The 22,265-nt window shown below is 44.5% G+C and overlaps 3 protein-coding genes across 16 annotated transcripts in view; 1 reads left to right on the forward strand and 2 right to left on the reverse strand.

Moving 5' to 3' along the window:
* LOC1279454 (phospholipid-transporting ATPase VD) overlaps positions 1-11,690 on the forward strand; it is a 35,509-nt gene extending 23,819 nt beyond the window's left edge. For 7 of the 14 annotated variants that reach the window (XM_061654722.1, XM_061654720.1, XM_061654728.1 and 4 more), the window contains exons 3-11: positions 4,460-4,640; positions 4,736-4,915; positions 5,004-5,128; positions 5,214-7,428; positions 7,501-7,671; positions 7,761-7,946; positions 8,035-8,235; positions 8,324-8,511; positions 8,588-11,690. In XM_061654722.1, coding sequence (XP_061510706.1) covers positions 4,460-4,640; positions 4,736-4,915; positions 5,004-5,128; positions 5,214-7,428; positions 7,501-7,671; positions 7,761-7,946; positions 8,035-8,235; positions 8,324-8,511; positions 8,588-8,861 — 3,721 coding nt within the window. In that variant the 3' untranslated portion in view covers positions 8,862-11,690. The remainder of the gene's footprint in view (positions 1-4,459; positions 4,641-4,735; positions 4,916-5,003; positions 5,129-5,213; positions 7,429-7,500; positions 7,672-7,760; positions 7,947-8,034; positions 8,236-8,323; positions 8,512-8,587) is intronic. The other 7 variants (XM_061654730.1, XM_061654729.1, XM_061654731.1 and 4 more) reach the window with 4 other exon arrangements.
* Positions 11,691-14,971: 3,281 nt separating this feature from the next.
* LOC1279455 (DNA topoisomerase 3-alpha) lies at positions 14,972-18,447 on the reverse strand. Its single transcript, XM_061655115.1, has 4 exons — positions 18,056-18,447; positions 17,354-17,987; positions 17,033-17,290; positions 14,972-16,971 (listed from the first exon to the last, which is right to left on the reverse strand). Exons 1-4 carry the CDS (start codon positions 18,218-18,220, stop codon positions 15,002-15,004), a joined length of 3,027 nt encoding a protein of 1,008 aa, XP_061511099.1. The 5' UTR covers positions 18,221-18,447; the 3' UTR covers positions 14,972-15,001.
* A 269-nt stretch (positions 18,448-18,716) lies between these two features.
* Positions 18,717-22,005, reverse strand: LOC1279456 (transmembrane 9 superfamily member 4). The gene is made up of 8 exons (XM_319176.3): positions 21,818-22,005; positions 21,275-21,681; positions 21,050-21,205; positions 20,708-20,985; positions 20,423-20,632; positions 19,752-20,353; positions 19,542-19,680; positions 18,717-19,452 (listed from the first exon to the last, which is right to left on the reverse strand). Exons 1-8 carry the CDS (start codon positions 21,839-21,841, stop codon positions 19,352-19,354), a joined length of 1,917 nt encoding a protein of 638 aa, XP_319176.3. The 5' UTR covers positions 21,842-22,005; the 3' UTR covers positions 18,717-19,351.
* Between the last annotated feature and the right edge of the window lie 260 nt (positions 22,006-22,265).

The following is a 22,265-nucleotide window of genomic DNA, read 5'->3' on the forward strand; positions in this document are numbered from 1 at the left end:
CGGCTAGTAACTGGCAACCTGGGTAAGGTTCAAGGTCGCAGCTATCCTTTGCTCTGCCCCGCTCGCGGAAGTGAACGTGAGCCCAGTACCGAATAAACGTGCACCTTCACACTGTGCTCACTGTGTGCAGGAAATGGAGTGTTGCACCTCAAACCCTTAGAGCTATAGCACCGATTGTCATCGTTGGCTGCGGTTGCGCTTAAATGGGCATACGACGACGCATACACACGAACCATCCAGCTGATGGTTGCGGCCCGACGAACGGTGGCAACGCAGGTGTAAAGTAATTTACCTTCATGTAGGCCCCATTACCACCACCACCACCACCACCACCACAACAGCCCCATGCGGGGCACTACCACATTCAACACCGTGCTGCAAAATACACGCGGCGATTTGACCATGACCGGACGCGGAGTTTTCAACACTGGACAGGACAGACATTGGAAGGGCGTCGTTGGCGTCGTTTTTTGTTGCTGTCTTCTTTGCTTTCCTTGGACACCAATTCCTGCACATAATTGTCTATGTTCACGGGCGATCACGCGAGTATCGTGCTTCCGGCACCGACCGCAAGAAATCAACATAGGAAAGAGGGCCAACTTGCCTCCCATCCTTCTACAGTCAGTCAATCGGTCAATGGTGAGTGAGTGAAAGTAAAGTGTGGTGGTCCACCTATCATCAGATACATCGTAGGTTTCGTGCATATGTACGTGCCCCCGTGCCTGCTTTATTGACACATAAATATTTATTAAAGGCGCAAGGAAGGGGCCATCTAATATTGAATACTTGGAACACAAACGTTGCGGGAAACGAATTTAGGCTTGCACTTGGTAAAACAATGTTCTTCGCTATGCTATGAAGATGACCTTAAGTAGGTCGTTTTATTTGGGACAAAGGCAATTCTAGAATTTACATAATTTTAAGTTTAAAATTACTGCCTAGTAATTACAAGTGGTCCTAGATTTCATAAACTATTTTGTTTAAACTAAAAAATCATTAACTTCTTTATAGAGATGTTTACAATGAACATATTACCAACGTCTTTTCTACTTATTACTAGGCTACATATTAGTAGTGACTTATTCTTAACCAACAATTTTAATTCTGTTCTGAATATTGGTTTTAAGTGAGATTAATGTAACAACATAGTTTATATTCAATTGCCGTCAATTAAATTGAAAGGAATGGTCAATCACGACCTTCTCGTAGACCCACTCCACGTTGACCCGCATGACCCTCAATATGCACAATCAATGTTGGAATCTGTTTTTGTTTTCAATATTCAATAGACTACAACTTTACACATACAAAAAAAAACCCGATGACATAGAGGCAGCGCCATAACGCGTATCATGTGCGAATGATTGCAAGGACGGGGTCTAAGCGTGTGTCAACCGTAAATTGTCCTTGAAGGGCTATGTATGCACGACGAAACCTTGCCGCGGTAGTAAGGCTATCGTACGCGTTGAAGTACACATTTTCACGCCGCCTGTATATGACATTCCTACGAGGTGCGAGAGGGTCAGAGCCCACACAGTAAAATAAAGACGTGTAAAAAAATCCCCAGCACATGGAAAGCAACCCGAGCAATGCGAGGAACACAGGAAAGGGAAAGTTAGGCCAAATGAAAGCTTACACACACACGATGTCACCAGTAAATATCAATCAATGGCAACCGCAGCGTGGACATGGCGTCAGAATGGCCTTCCACCAAAGCCACATGATGCCATGCAGGCGATATGTGTTGGGTCCATATTGCCAACAAAACGAAAAGCTGATGCATGCGAGGTAATGATGCTACTTCTGTTTTATGCCAGTTGCCTTCTTCTTTTTTTTTTGCAGGAAAGTTTACAATGTTTTTTTTTACGATGTGCACAATATCTTGTCCCGTCATTGATGGAATCGTGCCAATGTATCACGGCCTTTGTGCCTTCGTTTGAGGCTTTTGCCTTTGCTAACGAACCTTCCTATGGGAAGAGTAGTTTGATTGGAGTAGTGGTTTGATTCCTGCAGTCTCTAGAAAATCCAGATTTCACAGACCTTTTGATGTTTGTTGCATCCCCGCAGTGTGTTATTAATAATTCTGGTACATTATTGCTTCATTTCATGTTTGCCATGTAGCACTGGAAAGAAATGGCATTTGCAGTGCGAGAAGTTTAGTTCATTTCATGATGTTTTTTGTGTTGTTACTCCATCATAAGCTACATACATCTTTTATCGATATCGATCAACGTGAACGTGAACGTTGGATTCTCGCGCTAATAAGACCCCGTGCACCACACCACATATACCATATGTAATGGAATTTTCATTTGGCCACATGTGCTTTCCGCCCTGTACCTTAGGGGGTTGGGGAAACACACACGCCTGGAAAGCATTCAACGCAGAAAGTCGGGAAAGATGTGACTGGTAAAATGTCTCGGCAAGTTCCGCTCTAGCAAATAAATCCGCGCCATCGAGGTTGAATGAATTATTGATAACGATATACACCCGGGTGGGTGTGAGGGAGGGAGGTAGAACGTTCGGTAAATGATTGAATAAGTAATCAAAGGAAAACATCTAGCGTGTCTCAGAATAGCAAAGGAGAGGGAGGGGGTATTATATTGGTGGTGCGTTACAACCGAACAAGGACTCATTGTCCAGAAGTTCAAATACACATGCACAACGTGAATACTGCCGAACGGTTACTGGAACGTTGTGCCATTAAACGATCAAGCTTTAAGTATTTGGTCGTGTTGGGTAAATAGGTGACCATGACTAGTGACTGGGTTCTAAGCAATGGAGACATGAATAATATATAACTTTTATACCTCGTCATGCGTTTTACGGTAATGTTGCCGTACACACACGCGCCGTTATCAGAAGCATAATTCAACAAACAGAATAATTAAAGGTTGACATGTATCATTCAACCGTTGATGTTTCTCTAACCATCTGGAAGTAAATAGTTGGGCATTAGGGTTATGAATGCGATAATTGTGCAATGCGAAGGCCGTAAAACGCGCTCATTTGTCCGTCATAGAACTTGTTACATTTTTATGTATTTTTTGAATTGTACGAATTGCTACAAAATTGTAAATAAAACAAAGGATTCAATTAATGCGGCAAACGCTGAGCTGAGTAAAATGTATCATATTGTATTAGTAGGACAATCGCCTCTTTTGCTCTCCATCATGCATTGATTCATTGCAATAGAAAGAAACGCTACGTTTGATCCATTTGACACTTAAAGTTGAATAACAAGTGGTACGTGCTTGAAATTGTTATTACCGTTCCTTCACCACTGGCCACTGACCTGCAACGAGCGTGACAACTGAACGGTTTTTTGTTGTTTTGTTTCAAACGCCTCTTTAATCGTCAACTCTTGAATTATGATTATCGGATAGGAGACGATACTGTAAACAGCTCTAACTGTAGTTGGAAGTAACCACGTTTACAGTGACTGTTAAGTGGCGCGCGCGCGCGCCTCTCGCGTCGAGTTGAGGAAAAATATTGAATTGAACTTTTGACCAGATTGAATTAACCCATTAGCATATACATTGAAAATTCCAGTCAGCTATAACTGTCACGCCCCTCGTACAAGTAAAATGATGTTGTTTGCGTTCAGAAAAAGGAACAAAAGGCAGCAAATGCTTTAGCAAATCCAGAAATGTCAATCTTGCGCATTCAAGCTTTCGGGGACGCTGAAATATATAAAAGCTAAAACATCTATGGTGGAATCATTTGTCCTAAGCTTTTGAGTCAGTGGGCCAGAAGATTAGCGTATTCAGTAACTATTTATAGGGACCATAGCCTATATATCAGTGGTGCCAACTAAGGAAGAGAAGAATAAACCGTTAATGATGCGTTCTCGATGTACAGTCGAGTGTTTATCCGGTTGTCCAAATATCCGTGTCAATTCGGAGGTTTGAAAAAAAGTTATTATAACATACCATCACCACGAAAAATGATAAAATTCAATAAAAATTATAAAATGTTCCCTGAACAAACATGATATTCATAAAAGCTTGCCCAATTTTTACAAAACTATACGAAGTCGCGTGTAAAATAACACAATTAAGTCTAATATCCGTATTATCCGAGCAAGGTCAAGTTCGTATGCCTGGTGATCCCGGATACACGGCGTACCACTGTATTATTAATTGGCATAATACTATCGAAATTTTGAAGAAATCAGAGGACTATGGCAAATTGAAAAGCTTGTGTTTGTATAAAAAATGTTTATTGTAGTTATGAATCTGTATGTGAATCTGTTCCAGTATGAAATGAATCACTATGTTTTAATCCGACAAAAAATCAGTGTGCAACTCGCGATAAAATTTTAAGTATCATATTTTGATCCATTTGGTCAAATGACTTTGACATAGTTCCCATACGCGGAAATAGTTTTATCAATTAATCAATGATATAATAGTTTTTAATCATCTGATAACTGTTTTTTTCCTTTCTATTTTTGCAGTGAATCAGAACGATACAAGAAAGTCCTTTGGCAGGATGTTCGTGTGGGCGATCTCGTACATTTGTCCAACAACGAATGTGTACCGGCTGACATACTGCTGCTCAAGTCGAGCGATCCGCATGGTGTGTGCTACATCGATACGTGCGATCTGGACGGAGAAACCAATCTGAAAAGACGCCAGGTAAGTTGTAGAATCTTCTTTCTATGTCATTCTCTATCGCTCCATTTGCTGATTCTAACCGATCTGGAACAATTGTCCTGAATTCACTCTCGAAGGTGGTACGAGGCTTCGTCGAGAAGCAGCACAGCTTCGCTCCGAACAAGTTCACCAGCCGAATCGAAGTCGATGCACCGTCAACGAAAATCTACCGCTTCCACGGTGCTGTGATACATCCTTCCGGGGAGCGAGTACCGGTTTCGACGGAAAGTTTGCTGCTTAGAGAAAGTCGCCTAAAGGTACGGAGATGGTGACAAACGATGATGTGACTGCTGGTAGTATACATAGAAATGAGTATCATTGAATTGTATTTTCTTTCACCTCTAGAACACGGATTACGCAGAAGGAATCGTTGTGTACGCTGGACACGAAACGAAGGCAATGCTCAACAACAGTGGCCCCAGATATAAGCGATCCCGTATCGAGCAGCAGATGAACATCGATGTGATATGGTAGGTTTACCCCGTAGTCATTTTTCAACACAAGAAACTCCTAACGTTTTACACTACTAATGTCACTGCGGCACTAATTCCATAGGTGCGTTATCATACTGATTGTGCTGTGCATCGTCGGTGCGGTGGGATGTAAGCTGTGGCTTTCCTTCTATGGAACCGACTCCGACGGTACGTCCAGTGGTACGAACAACGATACATTCCGCATACCTTTCCTACCGTTCGAGATTAATCCCGACTACGAGGGTTTGCTAGCGTTCTGGACGTTCGTCATTATTCTGCAAATTATGATACCGCTCTCCCTGTACGTTACAATCGAGCTGTGCAAACTGATGCAGGTATACCACATACACAACAACATTGAGCTGTACGATCCGGATTCGAACAAGCGAACCGAGTGCCGTGCAATGAACATCACGGAGGAGCTTGGTCAGATACAGTACGTCTTCTCGGACAAAACGGGCACGTTGACGGAAAATCGCATGATATTCCGACGGTGCACGATCGTCGGCGTGGACTACAACCATCCGGAAACGGAGGAAGAGAAGGAGCTGAACAAAATCGGTGCACCGGTACCGATTCTTCAGCCCAATCTGAACTTGCTCGAGAATTTCCGCGGCAATTCCCAGTCCTCGCTAGAAACGGCAGCAAACCAAGCGGTGGGTGGTCGGAATACCGGCGATGGTGGAAGCGAAACCGTCACCAATCAAATACAGGAATTCTTTCTGGTGCTGGCTATATGCAATACAGTGGTGGTTAGTGCGACTCCGCACCGAGATAACATGAATGCGAGCGGCGTGATCGAAATGAACGATAGCGATACGAGCGTTACGCTTGTGCGGCCTGCTTTGGTGGACACGGACGGTGGCAGTCTCCCGCTGACGGCGTGCGACCCAACGATCGGTGATCGGTATGCCCGATTGACGGAGTCTCGGTCCATAACACCTTCTCCGCCACCGAACGCACCGTCGTCGTTGCCTCTCAAGGCGGCCCATGTGCCATCCCTGTCGCCGATCAGCAGTTCGGCCGAAACATCGCCCATGTCCGAGAGTCCGCCGATGCGGATAAAATCGCTGACTACGCCTACGGCGAAGGTGAAATCGCTCGTAGCAAAGCTAGGCAACGTGGCGAGCAGCGCAAAGGGCGGTGGCGTTTTTAAGAGCGCCGACAGGAGCAGTACGGGCAGCACCAGTAGCAGTAAGAATCGATTCGCTTCGAACAACAGCAGCAGTGGCGCTTCGAAATTCCACAAGTCCTTTTCACAGGGCTCCTCATCGCCTGCCTCCAGTCGACCAATTTACGAAGCAGAAAGCCCTGATGAGCTGGCGCTTGTCAATGCCGCCTTTAGCTACGATTGCTGTTTGGTGAACCGAAGCCCAAACCACGTCCTCGTCAGTGTGCCCGGCGAAGGCGTCATAGAGTACGAGGTGCTGAAAGTGCTTCCCTTCGATTCTGCCCGCAAATGCATGTCCGTGGTTGTACGACGAACGGGGACGCAGGATGTGGTACTGTACACGAAGGGTGCGGACAGTAGCATCATCCCGAATCTGGTACCTTGCACGCCGGGCTCGGAAGAGTATCGTTTGCGCGAGCAGACACAACATCAGTTGAATGTGTACGCACGGCAAGGGCTGCGTGTGCTAGTCATGGCCAAGCGCAAGCTGGATGCGACCGATTTTAGCGAATGGTACAGCAAGCACGAGGAATGCGAACTAAGCATGGAGAATCGGGAGCGCAAGATTCGAGAATCGTTCGGATTGCTCGAAAGAGGCCTGACGCTCGTGGGGACCACCGGCATTGAGGATCGTTTGCAGGAGGGCGTTCCCGAGACAATCACCTCGCTGCTACAAGCCGGTATCGTGATTTGGGTGCTGACGGGCGATAAAGCCGAAACGGCCATTAACATTGCCTACTCGGCGAAGCTGTTCAACTCGCAGATGGACATCCTTAAACTGACTGCCCGATCGCGCGATTCGGCGGAAGCGAGTATAAACTTTTACCTCAACGAAATAGAAAAGCAGCTCAACTCCAACGGAGGCTCCAGCGATGCAGACGATGCGTTTGATCAGCTGGATAAAGCACGCGCACTAGTCGTGGATGGGAAAACGCTCACCTTTATACTGGATTTGCGATCCAACCTCACCAAGCCATTCCTAAGACTGACCCGTTACTGTTCGTCTGTGCTGTGCTGTCGGGCGACACCACTGCAGAAGGCGTTCCTCGTGAAGGTGGTGAAAGAGGAGCTTCGTATCAGCACGCTTGCCATCGGTGACGGTGCAAACGATGTCTCTATGATTCAGGTTGGTGCCTATTGTACATTTGTGCTGCTATTAGAACTCAAAGACATGCATTTATTTTCTCTTCAACCAAAGATGGCCGACGTTGGCGTGGGTATCTGCGGACAGGAAGGCATGCAAGCAGTTATGGCATCCGATTTTTCAATCGCCAAGTTCAAAATGCTGGAAAAGTTGTTGCTTGTACATGGACACTGGAATTACGATCGATTGGCGCGCATGATCATCTACTTTTTCTATAAAAATGCGGTACGTATGACTGTCTGTGCAATTTGCCGTGAGCGCTGGAACTGATTGTTGAACAATTTTAATGCCCTTCCCTCCATTCCACTCGCCAGGCATTCGTGTTTCTTTTGTTCTGGTACCAATTTTACTGTGGATTTTCCGGTGCTGTCATGATTGATCAAGTGTACTTAATGATCTATAATTTGCTGTTTACGGCCCTTCCCCCGCTGGCAATTGGGGTGTACGATAAGAAGATTATGGACGACCTTCTTCTGGCGTATCCACAGTTGTATCAGCATGTAAGTATACCGCTGTGCTGCCGCGTGGTGGACTGACAAATTATTCACGATCCTTTTCTTACCGCCATTCATTGATTCCGTGTCACAGGGACGTCGGGGGAAAGGCTACAAGTGGTCTACCTTTTGGATTGTGATGCTCGATGCAGTGTACCAGAGTTTGGTGATATTTTTCGTAGCAAAGGCAGCGTACTGGGGATCGGACGTGGATTTATGGGTGTTTGGCACAACGATTACGTCCTCCTGCTTGTTTACGATGCTGCTACACTGTGCCATAGAAATTAAATCATGGGTATGTAGGCGCATTGGATCTATGGTCATCAACTTCATACAATTAATCTTTTTCTTGTTTTTTTTTTTAATATATCTACCCCAAACAGACAATCTTGCATGTCTTATCGATAGTGATTAGTTTGGTGTCGTTCTATGCGTTTGCATTTGCGTACAATTCGGTTTGTGTCAACTGCTTCGGGTTGCCGTCCAATTATTGGGTTATTCATATGAGCATGAGTACAATACAGTATTATCTGATTACGCTGCTTACTTCCGTACTTGCCCTGCTGCCACGGTACGTGTATAATTACCGATGCGTGCTCAAATGCGTTTGAATAATGTAATTGATACGATGCCTTTCCTTCCCTCAGATTCACGTATCGTGTCATCAAAAATACCATTTGGCCCTGCGAAGGCGTACGGGTGACACTGCAGTACAAAGAAGAAAAACGAAGAGGTGAGAATCTGCTGGTAACCTGGTCTCGTTCGACGTCTGCCTCATCCATATTCAGGTACTTAACACACACAACCTCAAGCAATCACTCGAAATCCAGTACGCTGATCACGAGAAAGCGTTCCGCTACGACCACTGCCGTCGGTGGAATACTCGAGCGCAACGCTCCACGGCAGCGATTTGGCTATTAGGCGAATGTCGATGTCGTCGGTCTCGCCATAGCTTCTACCCAGCGTGAACCCAGCAACAGATCCCAATGAAATGTCAATGGAATGTTGGGAAAGAATTGGAAACGCGCGCATATCAGCATGTGCACATTTGTCCTCAATCCTCAATCTCTGTGTCTATTTTCGATCACTACAAGCAGTCTGCAGTAGAAAGCGATTTGTTAACAGGCCTGGGGGTAAATAATTTTTGATGCTTTTGTACTGCTTTTCACAAATATTTTAAATGTTCTGCTTCCACGGTTGGTTTCTTATTCGGTGTGTGTATTATGTGTGTGTGTATCTCTCTGGTGGTGGACTGTGCGGGTAGTGTTTGGTGTATGTTATTTTTTAGTTGGTAGTGGCATTAGACAAAAAAACAGGGAAGTTATCAAAATTATTCATTTTTTTTTATTTTTTGCAAAAGTGACAATTTCGATTCATTCATACTCGACAAAATGTCTGCATACTGTTACAGTTTTTTTATGTACTATTTCAACTCATCTCTTCTTCCATTAATTTATTGCTTATTAAGTCTATGGACATATTTCTATTTAAACATATTTCGAACATTCCACACTAACATTGTATTTTTAATACAAAATCCTTCTTCTTCAATTATACACGGTAGGTATACGAGACTCCTAACTATACTAAACTTCCCTTTGCATGGTCATTTAGATAATGTGTGCTTCTTGCTAAAATTAACCACTTACCATACGATTTGCATTTGTTTATATTTTCATCAAACGCACCTGTAGCATATGAGTTTTGTTGAAGTTGTGTGTGTGTGTGATGTTTTGTTACCCTAAATATGGCTGAGGTAAGTCTTTCAACAGTCGACTACACCATATACACTATTACACCTACACTGTTTTCCTTTTCCACTATATTTTGAGTGTGTTTTTTTTTTCGTTCACATTGTGACTTCTTTCTTTTAGATTAGAATCACTGTATAATTAGGATCACTTATCACATTCTATAAATTCTCGTGTGTGTTACCCTCGGAGAGCAAAGAACCACTACACGGATTGTACAGAAACAAGTGGAATAGATTAGATGCAAACACGGGACACTTGGGGTGTGTTTGAATGATTTTTTTTTTAATTTATATGTTGCTGTGAGTGCCGTTTTTGGCTTGTTCTTTTGCAAATGTTCGAATGATGTGTTTTCCGCTTTTCAATTTTTCAATGCTTTACAATCTCACAAGATGAACTACACACTTCAATGGCAATCATAATAATGTATGTTCTTGTATTTATTGCAAAACGTATTTTCGTTGCAGAACCTCCCATTACAGGACTTCGCATAAGGCTGTAGACGGCAGATAACATGGCGCTTGCAGCAAAATTAAGTATACAGATATAAAATGTTTGCCAATCGCCCCGTCCCGTTGTCATTCTTTGCATTGGTATGAAAAGCTTTTTCCAATTCGGGCGGCTTTGCATTGGACTGCTTTTTAAAAGGGATAAACATAGATAACACAAACTCTACGCTGATAGAACGTCAAATTACGCATAGAAACAAACGATGCTACTTTCCAGTGATACCCAAGAAAAAAAAACAATCAATCAAACAAAAAGTAACTTTAAAGGAACATTGTTCTAGCGGCCTTATCACGTAATATATGCTACATGTACTGAATTTCTTTCTCAAAGAAGAAGAGCATACAGCAAAGTGAAGTAATCGTCCATATCCTAACACCCTTTATGTATCATAACAATGGACAAGCTCGCACACTTGTAAGTGAGACACTTTATAGGGATACGATCATTGAAATGAAGCATTGCGTGAGAGCAAAAGTGTAATTTATTAATTCTGGTTTTACATGTGAGCAAAAAGGTAGGAGAGCAAATGCTTCAATAAGATTTTTGATGTTTCGTTATTTGCGAGGGGTAAAGAGCTCACGCAAGCGCGGATAGATAAAAGTAAATGCTGCGACCACGGCTGTGAATGTGAATGCTTAACTGGAGCGCTCCCGAAAAGAACTGCGATTTTGCGACACACGAGCATGATTGTTTATTGGAGTTTATGGGAAGGGAGAAAGATACAATAATTTAAATCTATCTTAGATGACAATAAAAGTAAAATAGCGGTCGCATCATCCTGGAAAACCCCTTTGTATAGAATGAAGTATGCATTTAATGTAGACCAATAACACAGAATTAGTATAGCTGAATGGAAAATGAAAAGACGACCAAGTGCCTCTTGCTGTTCACGAGGACGCGCTTTATATTGACTAATGTGCATAATTGCTACACATACATCTATAATTTAACTGTGGCTTACTGTCTATGCTGGAAAGAAGATACTAGGAAACAAATAAACAAATGTAAGCTTAACGAGTTATAGGTAGGAACAGCGATTGATAACATCGATCGCAAGGATATGCAAACCGATACAGCTAATTAAATTGTAGAAATGTTAATACTTTGCGCGAATTTCTCGCTTCTTGAGCTTTTTGTTCGTACAGAGCTCAGATTGTTGTGTTCATGCAGGACGGTTGAGCGGTTGTTCGAAATTTTTTGGTGCGCACACGGGCACATACCTGGATAGCTCTATTTCTGTATGAACAGATAGTAAGGAATAGCAATAATTATCCTCACCCGTAGGAATGGGAAAAGAAAAGTAAAATGAAAACCCTTCATTATATGTATATTTATATCTGTAAATGGATAGATTGTACGATGAGACGACCAGCAGCATTGCAACATGTGTGTTCGCTGGCTAACTGGGAATTATTGCACCGTTAAAAGATGAAATATTTTTTATACACAGTGACAAAAATAAAACCAACAGAAAAAAAATACTAGAAAACCATTTTTCTTTTTCGAATTAATCCCGATCTTATTTTATTTCAGTTCATGAACTAATTTCGAACTCATGCCGGTCCTTGAATCGATCCCAAAATATATATCCTCTTCGGATCTAGAACCCATATTGCAGCTAATTGTGTACCTGTTCCAGTTTTGGAACGGAACCTATACCGGGATTTAAACTAATCCTGAACATAACGGTGTGTGACAATGAACAATGAACTGACCTTAAAACTAAACTTAAACTCATCCCAGTACCGGAACCGTACAGGAAGTGATACAGTTTTCGAACTATGCGTGGACCAATATCGATTGTTGGACCTTTCTCGGTCCTGGAAATCAGGTATGTCAAACTAGTGGCCCACGGGCGGCATGTGACCGTGGACCGTTGCATATTTGAACACCTTTGGTTTCGATATTCGACGTAGATATTTCGACCTGCGAATGGATTTTTGGGTGAACAAATGCTCAAAGTCAAATGAGCTTAATTACTTACTTACTTACTTACTCATCAGGCGTTACAACCGCTTTGCGGTCTTGGCCTGCCTTAGGAGTGTTCGAAATCGCTTACGGTCTTGCGCTTTCGTCTGCCAGTCCGTTATCCCGGCCTTAATGGTGGACGCCTCCACGCCATCTTGCCACCTCAGGGCCTTCTACGCCTCCGCTGTCCTTGTGGACGGCCTAAAAATACTTCCGTTTCTCGTCCGTTTCCATGCGTACAACATGGCCAGCCCACCGGAGCCTGGCGAGCTTGATACGCTGCACAACAGTGAGGTTGCCGTACATCTCGTATAGCTCGTCATTATAGCAAAATGAGCTTATCAACTCGAAATGATCATGCAACTGTATCGTTCTTAGGACGGATGCAAAACCTCTATTGGTCCTAAAATTCGTAATCTATAACGGTCTTGGTACTAACATCGATTCTACCAAACTTTTGAAACTAATTCTTAACTCATTTTTTAACTGATCATCTATTCACACCAGTACTGAAGTTCCTGAGCTGTTATCGGGATCTAATTCTGAGCCTCATTCTGAACACGAACTCGTACTGTACGGTACAGCTGTAATTTCCGACAGTTTTCCGATACTGTCTCGACCCAAAATTTAAAATAAAGGAATTACAGCTTCTCCACTACGACCTAAAGTATAGGAGTGCCTGGAGACGACTCAGGGTTTTTTCAAATAATGTGTTAGTCCGTTATTCTGATCGTTGGGCAACCGCGTCATTTAATCAACTCCGCTTGAGCCTACCTCCATGGCTTGAACAAGAATTCACTTACTGGTTCGTCCATTACCGTACAACATTGCCAGCTCTCCGAAGCCGAAGGAATATGCTACGACAATGAGATCTTCGTTCAGCTCGTTCAGCTCCTTTACATTGTTCTTCCTCTCACACTCAGCAAAAAGAGTTTCATTAAGATTTAAGTATGATCCGTCTTTCATGTATGTACTACGTAGTTCAAACTTCCACCACCGCGGTTTGTGCAGTTTAGGAAAATATCAAAAGAGAGATCACCGCATATGATCATGGATATTCTTCTTTTTCTTCGTATTTGACGCAAAATAGCGAATCCTACCTAAACTGTCGGTGGGCTTTGACTGATTATTTACTCTTAGCAGCCCATTTATTGCAACAACCATAAGTGGTCTAAGGCCTGTTTTAACTACTAATGGGCTTTTGATATTATTAAATCCAGAGTCGGCTCCGATCCGACTGCGTGCTCCACAAATCCGAACAGCATTATCTATAGTCGTCCGGAGTCATGCGGAGTCGGAGTCATCCGGAGTCGTGATAGGTAAAATACCTTTTTTTCTGAGTCGGATTGATCCGGGATGAGTCGGAATCGGATTAAGCGCGGCTTTTTCGAGCCTGTGTCGAGTAAGTGTGACGGAATCAGTGACTTCGATTCCAGTTTGTTTCTGATTCTGCCCGTTTCCGGCAGAACAAATGGTTCCGATTTTGCCGGATTTGGAGTCTGACCAACAATAACCGGAGTCGAATCGGAGTCATGACTGTGCTCTAGAAAGCACATCACAGTCAGTCCTACGCAGGGGCTTGCTTCGTGTAGGATTTAAAACCTTGCCCAGCATAGCTTTTGGTAGTGAGACGGGTAGTATACCCATAAAAAGGATTGAATGTCTGAGACTCTGTTTTTTGTATATTTATTAAATGATCGACGGACCTCATAAGCCCACTCGATATATGTAGGAGTACAATACGAATATAACATATATTTTTTTCATAGTCTCACGCTTTTCCACAACAATAACAAGGACGCTAAAGATTCAGATGAGACGCGCGAAGAAAATTAATGCGACTTAACACATTTGCTATTGTCATGCCGGGCTCATACGCAACAAATGCCGCAATAAGAGCAAGACATATGCGCAAGAACGGGTCTCGGGAGGCGAAGGCGGTCCTTGTCTCCGGGATGACCAGCATCGCCCGAGGGCGGAGGGTTCTTGCAGCCGGACAATCGATGCTATCGTTGAGAAGCCCAACGATGAAAGCCAGCCTAGCATTTCGTATCCGGTCGTCGAGTTGGGGTAAGCCGAGCAACAAACACCTTTTCGTGTAGTCATTGTTGCTCCCCCACGAACGGAGCGCGAAACGGGTAGCCCTACGGTGGATGGACTCCAAACGCGCAACCCCCCGAGCAGAGGAGGGCCACCACACAACGCTGCCATACTCCAGCACTGACCAAATAAGAGCACAATAAAGAGTTTTGGTGCAGATTGGGTCAGAGAGCTCGCGAGTCATGTTAACGACTAAACCTAGCAATTGACTGCATCTTGTCACAACGTGATCACGGTGTTGCTCAAAGTTTTGCGTTTACGAGAACACCCAAGTCCTTGACACAATCGGCTCTCTGCAAAGTTTGCCCATTTAGCGCGTAGTCGAAATGCACTGGAGAGCGCGAACGGCTGAAGGTGCTGGTAACACTCTTATCAACACAAATGGTTAAGGAGTTTCGCGTGCACCAGTTATCGAAGTCTTCCAGTGAAGCCTGGAGTATCCGATGGTCGTCTGGTTCCTGGATTTGCCGAAAGATTTTGGTGTCGTCCTCGTAGAGCAGGTGCTTATCCCCAGGAAGGATCGTGGGAACATAATTTATGTAAAGGACAAATAGTAAGAGTCCCAGATTGCTGCCTTGAGGGACACCGGATGAAGCACGAAGGAATCTAGAGAGATAGGGCCCCATCCTAACGGAATTAAGTACGACCCAGTAGGTATGATCTCAGCCATGGAACTAGAGGATCTGTTGAGAAAACGCTGAATAAAATGATACACATTTCTGCTTTATTGGCTCAAAAATCTGTTGATTCACCACGCTGTGGACACTTGTTTTTCGTGTGTCCTTCCTGACGACAAAGGCCACACTTTCGAGTCGTTCTGGATGTTTTGTTGGTAGTGTCATTGCTGCTGCGTCCCCAGCTCGATCCACTGTTACTGACGCCACCAGAGCCCCAACTGACCGATCCTCCGCCCGTCCCGCCATTATGCGACGAAGCTGGAGGCATGTTTTCATCGCCCCATTTGAAGAACCCACAGGAGCTTGCCTGATTGGGACAGCTAAAGAAAGGCCTTCCCTTGTTCGGTCCGTCCTTCTTCACCGTGAAACGTGATGCCGGCGTACCACAACGGCACATAACTTCGCCGTCCTCTTCGCCTATGCCAACGCGTGAGCTATTTGAAGGATTGTGCCAGGAATTTTGCTTCGCGCCTCCCGCATCGCCAAATCCACCACCCTTTTTAGCTGGACCATCCGCTCGATTGTTCGCTGGTTTTCCCCAGGTAGTGGTGGATGATCCACCGCCACGGTTAGACGATTGACTTCCGCCCCAATTGTTGCTCGTGGATTGTCCCGTTCCCCAAGACGATGATGAGCCTGCCGAACTGTTCGACCGCCCAATTCCACTGCTGGTTGTGTTGTGTGCAGTGTTAGCTGGACGTCGTTCGCTTTGATTCCCGGTACCCCAGGTACTGGTCGAGCTGCGAGCAGGTTGGGCCACAGGTACAGTAGTCGTATTCGATGATGAGCGTGCACCGGCCGCGACGCGAACGCTGGACTCGTTAATGTTAAATAAGTTTCGAAACTTGTCATCGCACACGATACAAAACTGATACTCGTCCATGTCCGTGCTTTGAAGCAGGGCATAAAAGCGTACACTGCGAAACTTGACCGTCATCTTTTTGCTGCCACATCGGGCACACGTGTCGTCGAGCACGTTGATTTCACGCATCGAATCGTCGAACCAGATGTTGTTCCTGCACTCAGGAAAGGCGACACATCCGAGATAGTACCCGGAGGAATCGCGCTTCGTTCGAAGGCACATCTTGTGGCCACATTTTGGACATTTGCAGACCTCTCGCATAGGTGCGGAGCCGGTGGCGGTTGCAGCCGATGCACCCGCATCTGGCGGTGGTTCTTGCGGCGTTTGGTTCAACCGCTGTCCCATCGCTCTATCGAGCGCTCTTGCCTTCTGGGACATGATTCGGTACACTTCCTTGTACTTGGCAATTTGCTCCGCTAGCACGTCGTTGGGATTTTTACGGCCTTCGCATACCAGCTTTAGGTCGGCTTCGAGACCCGCTCGGAGCTCGGGATGGGCCAAGCGTAGTTCCATCATTTCGTACCCTTCTACCAACCCCATGCCAAGCGTACCGGGCACCAGAAATCCACGATCCCGTTCACCGATGTAGCCACGCTCCTTGATCGTGTTGATGTGCTCAGCGTGCGTTGCGTCTGTACCGATGCCATGCTTCTCCATCAGCGCAATCAGATCCGCCTCGGTCAGCATGTTCGGTGCCGTCGTCGAGCCTTCGTGCAATCCCAACTCGGTCGGCTCGAACGTATGTCCGACCTGGTAGGAGTGTATTTCCTTCGCATTCCACCGATCGTACAGGTAAACCTCGAGATAATTTCGCTCGTGAATGCAAAGCCCTGAAGCGGTAAATTCTTCCTCCTCGGCAACGACTACGTTTACGATCGTCTCGGAACCGGTTGCATCGCGGCTGACGCAAGCAAGGAAGTGTCGCGCTATTAGCTCGTACACGCGCCATTCATCGCCGAAGAGATTGGTCGGTAGTTTGGTGGGATGTATGGGAGGATGGGCTTGATCGGACTTTTTCCCGTTCCTCGGATTGACACCCCACTGGAGCACCTTTTCCGCAAATGAGCCCCACTGATCACTGGCAACTTGAGCTTGCACTAGTGGCGCTAGCTTCATATCGCCGGTAAACATGTTCGTTTCAGTACGTGGATAGCTGATGATACCTGAAAAATGGACCATTTCGTTTGAAAATTGAGTTCGTTACTGATTATCGCAATCACTCACCTTGGGTGTACAGTTTTTCCGCAATAGTCATCACTTGCTTGGCATTCATTTTTAGTTTCCTGGAGCCCAATTTCTCCAACTCTACCGTATCCATCGGCGTGGGACGCCATTTGTTTTTCGGCTTCTGCGTAACGTTCACCACTTTCGCGGTCGGAGTGGTTTGGCAAAGCATCAGATATGCTTCACAGCACTGCTTGTCGAAGAGCCGATTTCGCGACCAATGAAATTCGACCGTTAATTCATCGATCGTGTGTGTGACTGAAATGTGTGGATTTTGAATTAATATTATGGACACTTGCCGTCGTATGAATAATTACTTACGCTTGATTTTCCAAAACGTCTGGGGTATGAAATTTTCAATTTCCTTGTACCGTTGGGCTACAAAGCCAAGCGTCGGTATCTGGCAGCTTCCGTAAGAGACCAGATTGTTCGATATGTCTTGGGGGAATGATTTCTGCAACCGCAACGTTTGAAACCGGGTAAATGCGGCTCCAATGCGCAGATCAAGCTCACTGCGCACATTAACTGCATCATTTTGTCGAGCATCCGGCTGGACTAGGTTTTCAATCGCGCGCTTTATCGATGGTGCAGTGATTTCGGAAAATTTTGCCCGAAAAACTCGCAGCTGTGGTTTCACCGCACGACACACCTCAATGATTTCGTAGCCAATGTTTTCACCCTCTCGATCGCAATCGGTCCAGATGATGAGGGCTGAACAACCGCGTACCTCTCGTTCGAGGGTTTTCTTGATTTTTTCATACTGTTCCGGGCAATTTTTTCGTACCGGTGCGTCGAACAGATCCTCCGGGCTGCAGCTGTGCCAGCCACGGAAACTGGGCAAAAACTCATGTGTCAACAGATGGCCCGATACGGATGTCATTATCATTTGGATGCTTTGACCGTGCAGATTGTAGCTGAATTCGTATATTTTGTTGTACGGCGAGTATCCTTCTCTCTGGGGAAATGAATAAAAAACACACATTAACATGCTCTCAGCACAAGGTCAACTATCCGACAACTCACCCTTTGGGACGATCCTCGCGACAACAAACCGGCAATCGTTTTCGCTGCATCATTTTTCTCTGCTACGTTCAAGTATTTCATATTGGCACTACATGCACTGGCTAAAGCACGTGTTTGTGGGCAGCGTCGGATGAAGGAAATCGAGGCTTTTGCGAGACGCAACATTCAACTTCCAGTTGAACATCGATACATTCACGGGCACTATCGGCGGGGAAGTCTTTCTTGTTTGTACACACAACATAACACAAATATTCAGGACAGCACCGACGTTGCCGCTTTTTCACCATGTGCGCCTTTCGAGACACCGACGTTGACAGTTCAAACGTCAAAAATGGAAAACATTTGAATCGGTGCAGCTCGTGGCCGTTGGAAATACATTGGAGATGCAATGTATAGGCAAGCATTCAGGATAATTGGTTTGTGGAAGGCATGAAAGATGGTGTTATTTTGGGCAGATATCGTAGAAAAAGCCATGCGTCGAAATATGAGGATGAAGTAGAGAAATCGTTGCAGTAATCAATAGCTCCAAGAGGATCGGAATGCATCGTTATCAACAATTCTTCAAACTGAGAAAAACTAGTTGAAGTGATCATGTTGCTTATTTTTCGATGTTTCTTTTTTGCTTTTTGCTACTTTGCTTAAGATGTGTAAAAGCTCGTACTACTCATTCAAGACTGTGATTTATTTATCTATTTCATCGTTTAGTTACATTTAGTCTTAGCATATCATACAACTAACTAAAATTGCAGAGTCTTGACGTAATTTCATGTAGATGTAAATGATAGTTTATCATTATTTCAGCAAACTGATAACCGATTGTCTGGGCGTATCTGTCTGTCTGTCTGTCTGTCTGCCCAGAGCGTTTGTCAACTGAACTGAGTTTGTCCAGCAACAATGGCCGTACATGGATGACGCATAGCAAATGTGTATAACATTACTTGTATCGAAACACGACACTCACCATTCATTTCGTTTGGATTTTGGTCTATGACAGCTGCACCTACTCAACGTACAAGAAACGTTTATCCTTTACTCGAGAAGAGTCTTGTCGTTTAATCTATTCGTTTCCAATGCGTTAAGTGCTTCTTCGTTCGAGTTGATCTTACGCGCTAAAAATTGAACTGCATCCGGTATGTTCGATGTACTATCACAAAAAAGATTTCCGGCGTTGAGGGCTAAAAGGTTAGTAGTGGCATCGCATTTTCTGAATTTCATTACGTTAAAAGTGAAAGTTATGAGTAGCAACTGATTTAAATTAAAAAATGTTGAAACGAAAACTGTGCCCTTAATGTTTGTTTAATCAATTTTTACGGCTCCATAAATTTTTCTGATAAAGCTGTACGCAGCGAAAAATCCTATCGTACCAGTGAGGATGTAAAACGTTACAACCATGAGACCTGTTGAATAAGGATTAAAAACAGTTAACGGTTGCGCTCTTATGCACTTAAGAATGAATGTATCAATACACTTTGATAGCTCTACTTACCTGTGTATCCCAAATATAGTAGCGTTGGTATGAATTCCGTTATTTCGAGTTTTGTGAAGAAATAAAATATACTATAGAACAGTATGTACACGGCAGATCCTCCGGAAACGATAAAACTTCTCCACCACCATCGGTAATCCTGCGTGAGATGGTAAATGCGATCAAAAATCAATAAACTACATGCTGCGTTCATGTGTGTATTACACTTACCTCGGCACATAACTGGAAGTACGTCATTACTATTGATATTTGTGAACAACTCACGACCAGTATGCAAAACACCAGAAACAAGAACCCGAACAGATAGTAGAACTGATTCTGCCAGATTGCCGAGAATATGAAGAACAGCTCGATAAACACGGCTCCGAACGGTAGTATGCCGGCCATCAAAATACACAAACCGACGTTCATGTACCAATGCTGATGGGGTATCTGACGGGGAATCATGTTCGTACGCACCGGGTGCTGATAGGCTTGTTTGCGGTAGCCGAAATAGTAGCCCAAATACACCAACGGTAACGATATGCCGAACCACAGCAGCAACAGCGCAACCATCGTACCGAACGGAACGGCACCGCTCGAGTCTTTATCCCAGATGAAAAAGTTCAAAAAGAAACAGGTACCAAAGACCAATCCCGGGTAAAAGGTGGCCGTGAGGAAGGCCGCTCGTTCCCAGTTGCGTCCTTTCATCGTTTTGTACAGCCGAGCCGAAAAGTAGCCAGCAATTAGACCCATAAACACGTACAGCATGATGCCAGCCGTCATTAGCGCTCCCCGGGAAGAGGGTGACAGCATTCCAAGCATTGCAATAACTGGGGGAAAAGGAAAGGTTAGCAGTAGTATAAGAAGTTCCACCTCATCTGAGCGACCATGTTACTTACAGATGGTGATGAGTGCCATGAAAAATATCTGTATTCCGCTGCCAATAACAGCCGCAAAAAGCCTTGGATATCGGGGCGGGCGGAACACGTCTCCATGGACCAGCTTCCATCCGGTTTCTTCTAATGTATCCTCGATGCTAATGCTATCATCGGTGTTGTATTTGGCAATATCTCTGCGCAGTGTACGTACCATAATCATCGTCAGTATTCCTGAAACCGCAACAAAAACACCAACAGTATAGTCCGCTACAAAACTAATCGATCAAAGCAATCATTGTTAATTACCTGACAGGAAAAATACCACAACGAGCGAGTTGATGATGCTGAACCAGTGAATTTGCACGTCGTTCATGCCAAGATATATATCCCACCGGGAGGCCCACTTTACGGAAGATTCTTGCCAAACTACTGAGTAGGTGAAGTATAGCTCCGTCCTACCGTTCGGTGTTACCGCTTGTGGTTTGGGATTGTCCGGGAAAATGCAAGTATCACCATCGAAAGAGAGCGAATTTTTACTGATCGAAAGCGTTTCCACCTCGAAGCCAACCACGCGATACTGATTTCTGTTGAAAAGAAAGGTGAGTTTAATAAGCACGATTGATTCTTAAATTATATGTTTCAACTTACTCGCTGTGAAGATGGTAAAACAATCGGAATCTTAAATGATTGTTGATAAACACGTTTGGCCCATTGGTTTGCCCTAGACGGTATCCATGTTCGAACTGTAGTTCCATCGTATCTGGATTCACAAACTTTGTGGCCACTGGAAGATTATCAATGATCCTAGGAGAAAAAAAGTAGATTAATTTAAACACAGAATTGCAGCACGGCTAAATGCAATTCGATACATACAAATGGACAAAGTATTCATGACGAATGCGTTCAGCCACCTTGGCCGATTGCTCGTGGTCCCAGTTCATAGGCCGATCCTTGGCATTGCATAGCAGCTTGCATTGGACGTTTTCCGCCATCCGCACTTCGTACGGTGTATTGACGATCCGATCACCGCGAAGCACCTCGCCGAGATTTTCACTCTTGTACACAAACGTGCCGTTCTTTGGCAAGCATAGCTGCAATGAGTAATACTCGTACGGCAGCTGCGTGTGGGTGCTGGTCATTTTGACGGCTTTCACATCAATTTTTTGGCCCTTTTTAAACTCTACCGGGGCTACGCCGGGAACGTAGAACGCCGAACAGTGCCCAACCACCAGCACGAGGGTCACTAACCCCAGCAACCATTGCACGGTCCATCGTCGATTCTGTAGGTACGGGAGCAAAACGGGAACATTATTCTATTTCACTGCCTGCAAATGTTTACTTTCTGTCGCCAAAAATCGCACGTGCCGTTTCGTACCGAAAGGCGCCAAGTGCGCTTGGTAACACTGTAATACGTACCTGGTTTTCCATAGTTAGCTTCATCTAGCCAGAAAAATCAAGAAATACATCGGAAAACCGAATCCAACGACCGAAAACAAGGATTTCCACCACTGCACGGTCCTTTTTCGATGTGTGAAAAGAAAAACAATTTACGTACGCAGCACTACGTTCGCGCCCTTTGGTCATTACTTTTGTCATAAAGAATGACAGTAGGAATATCTGACTTTTGTTGTGGGAATTTGTTTTTTTAATATATATATATATATATTTTTTATTAATTTCTTAATTTAATGAAGGATGTTGATCACAAACATCAAGATATATGAGCTGGTCGAGTTTTATCATCATCACTAGGGGGCACATTTTAATATTGGTGAAATAAAAATGACCTCGGGTACACACATTGTCATCTTATGAGCAGTAAAAATGTGTGTTAGGGGGTATTCTATTTACCCCTTATAGTGAT

Source organism: Anopheles gambiae, chromosome 3 (genome assembly GCF_943734735.2).
Source record: "Anopheles gambiae chromosome 3, idAnoGambNW_F1_1, whole genome shotgun sequence".
NCBI lineage: Eukaryota > Metazoa > Arthropoda > Insecta > Diptera > Culicidae > Anopheles > Anopheles gambiae.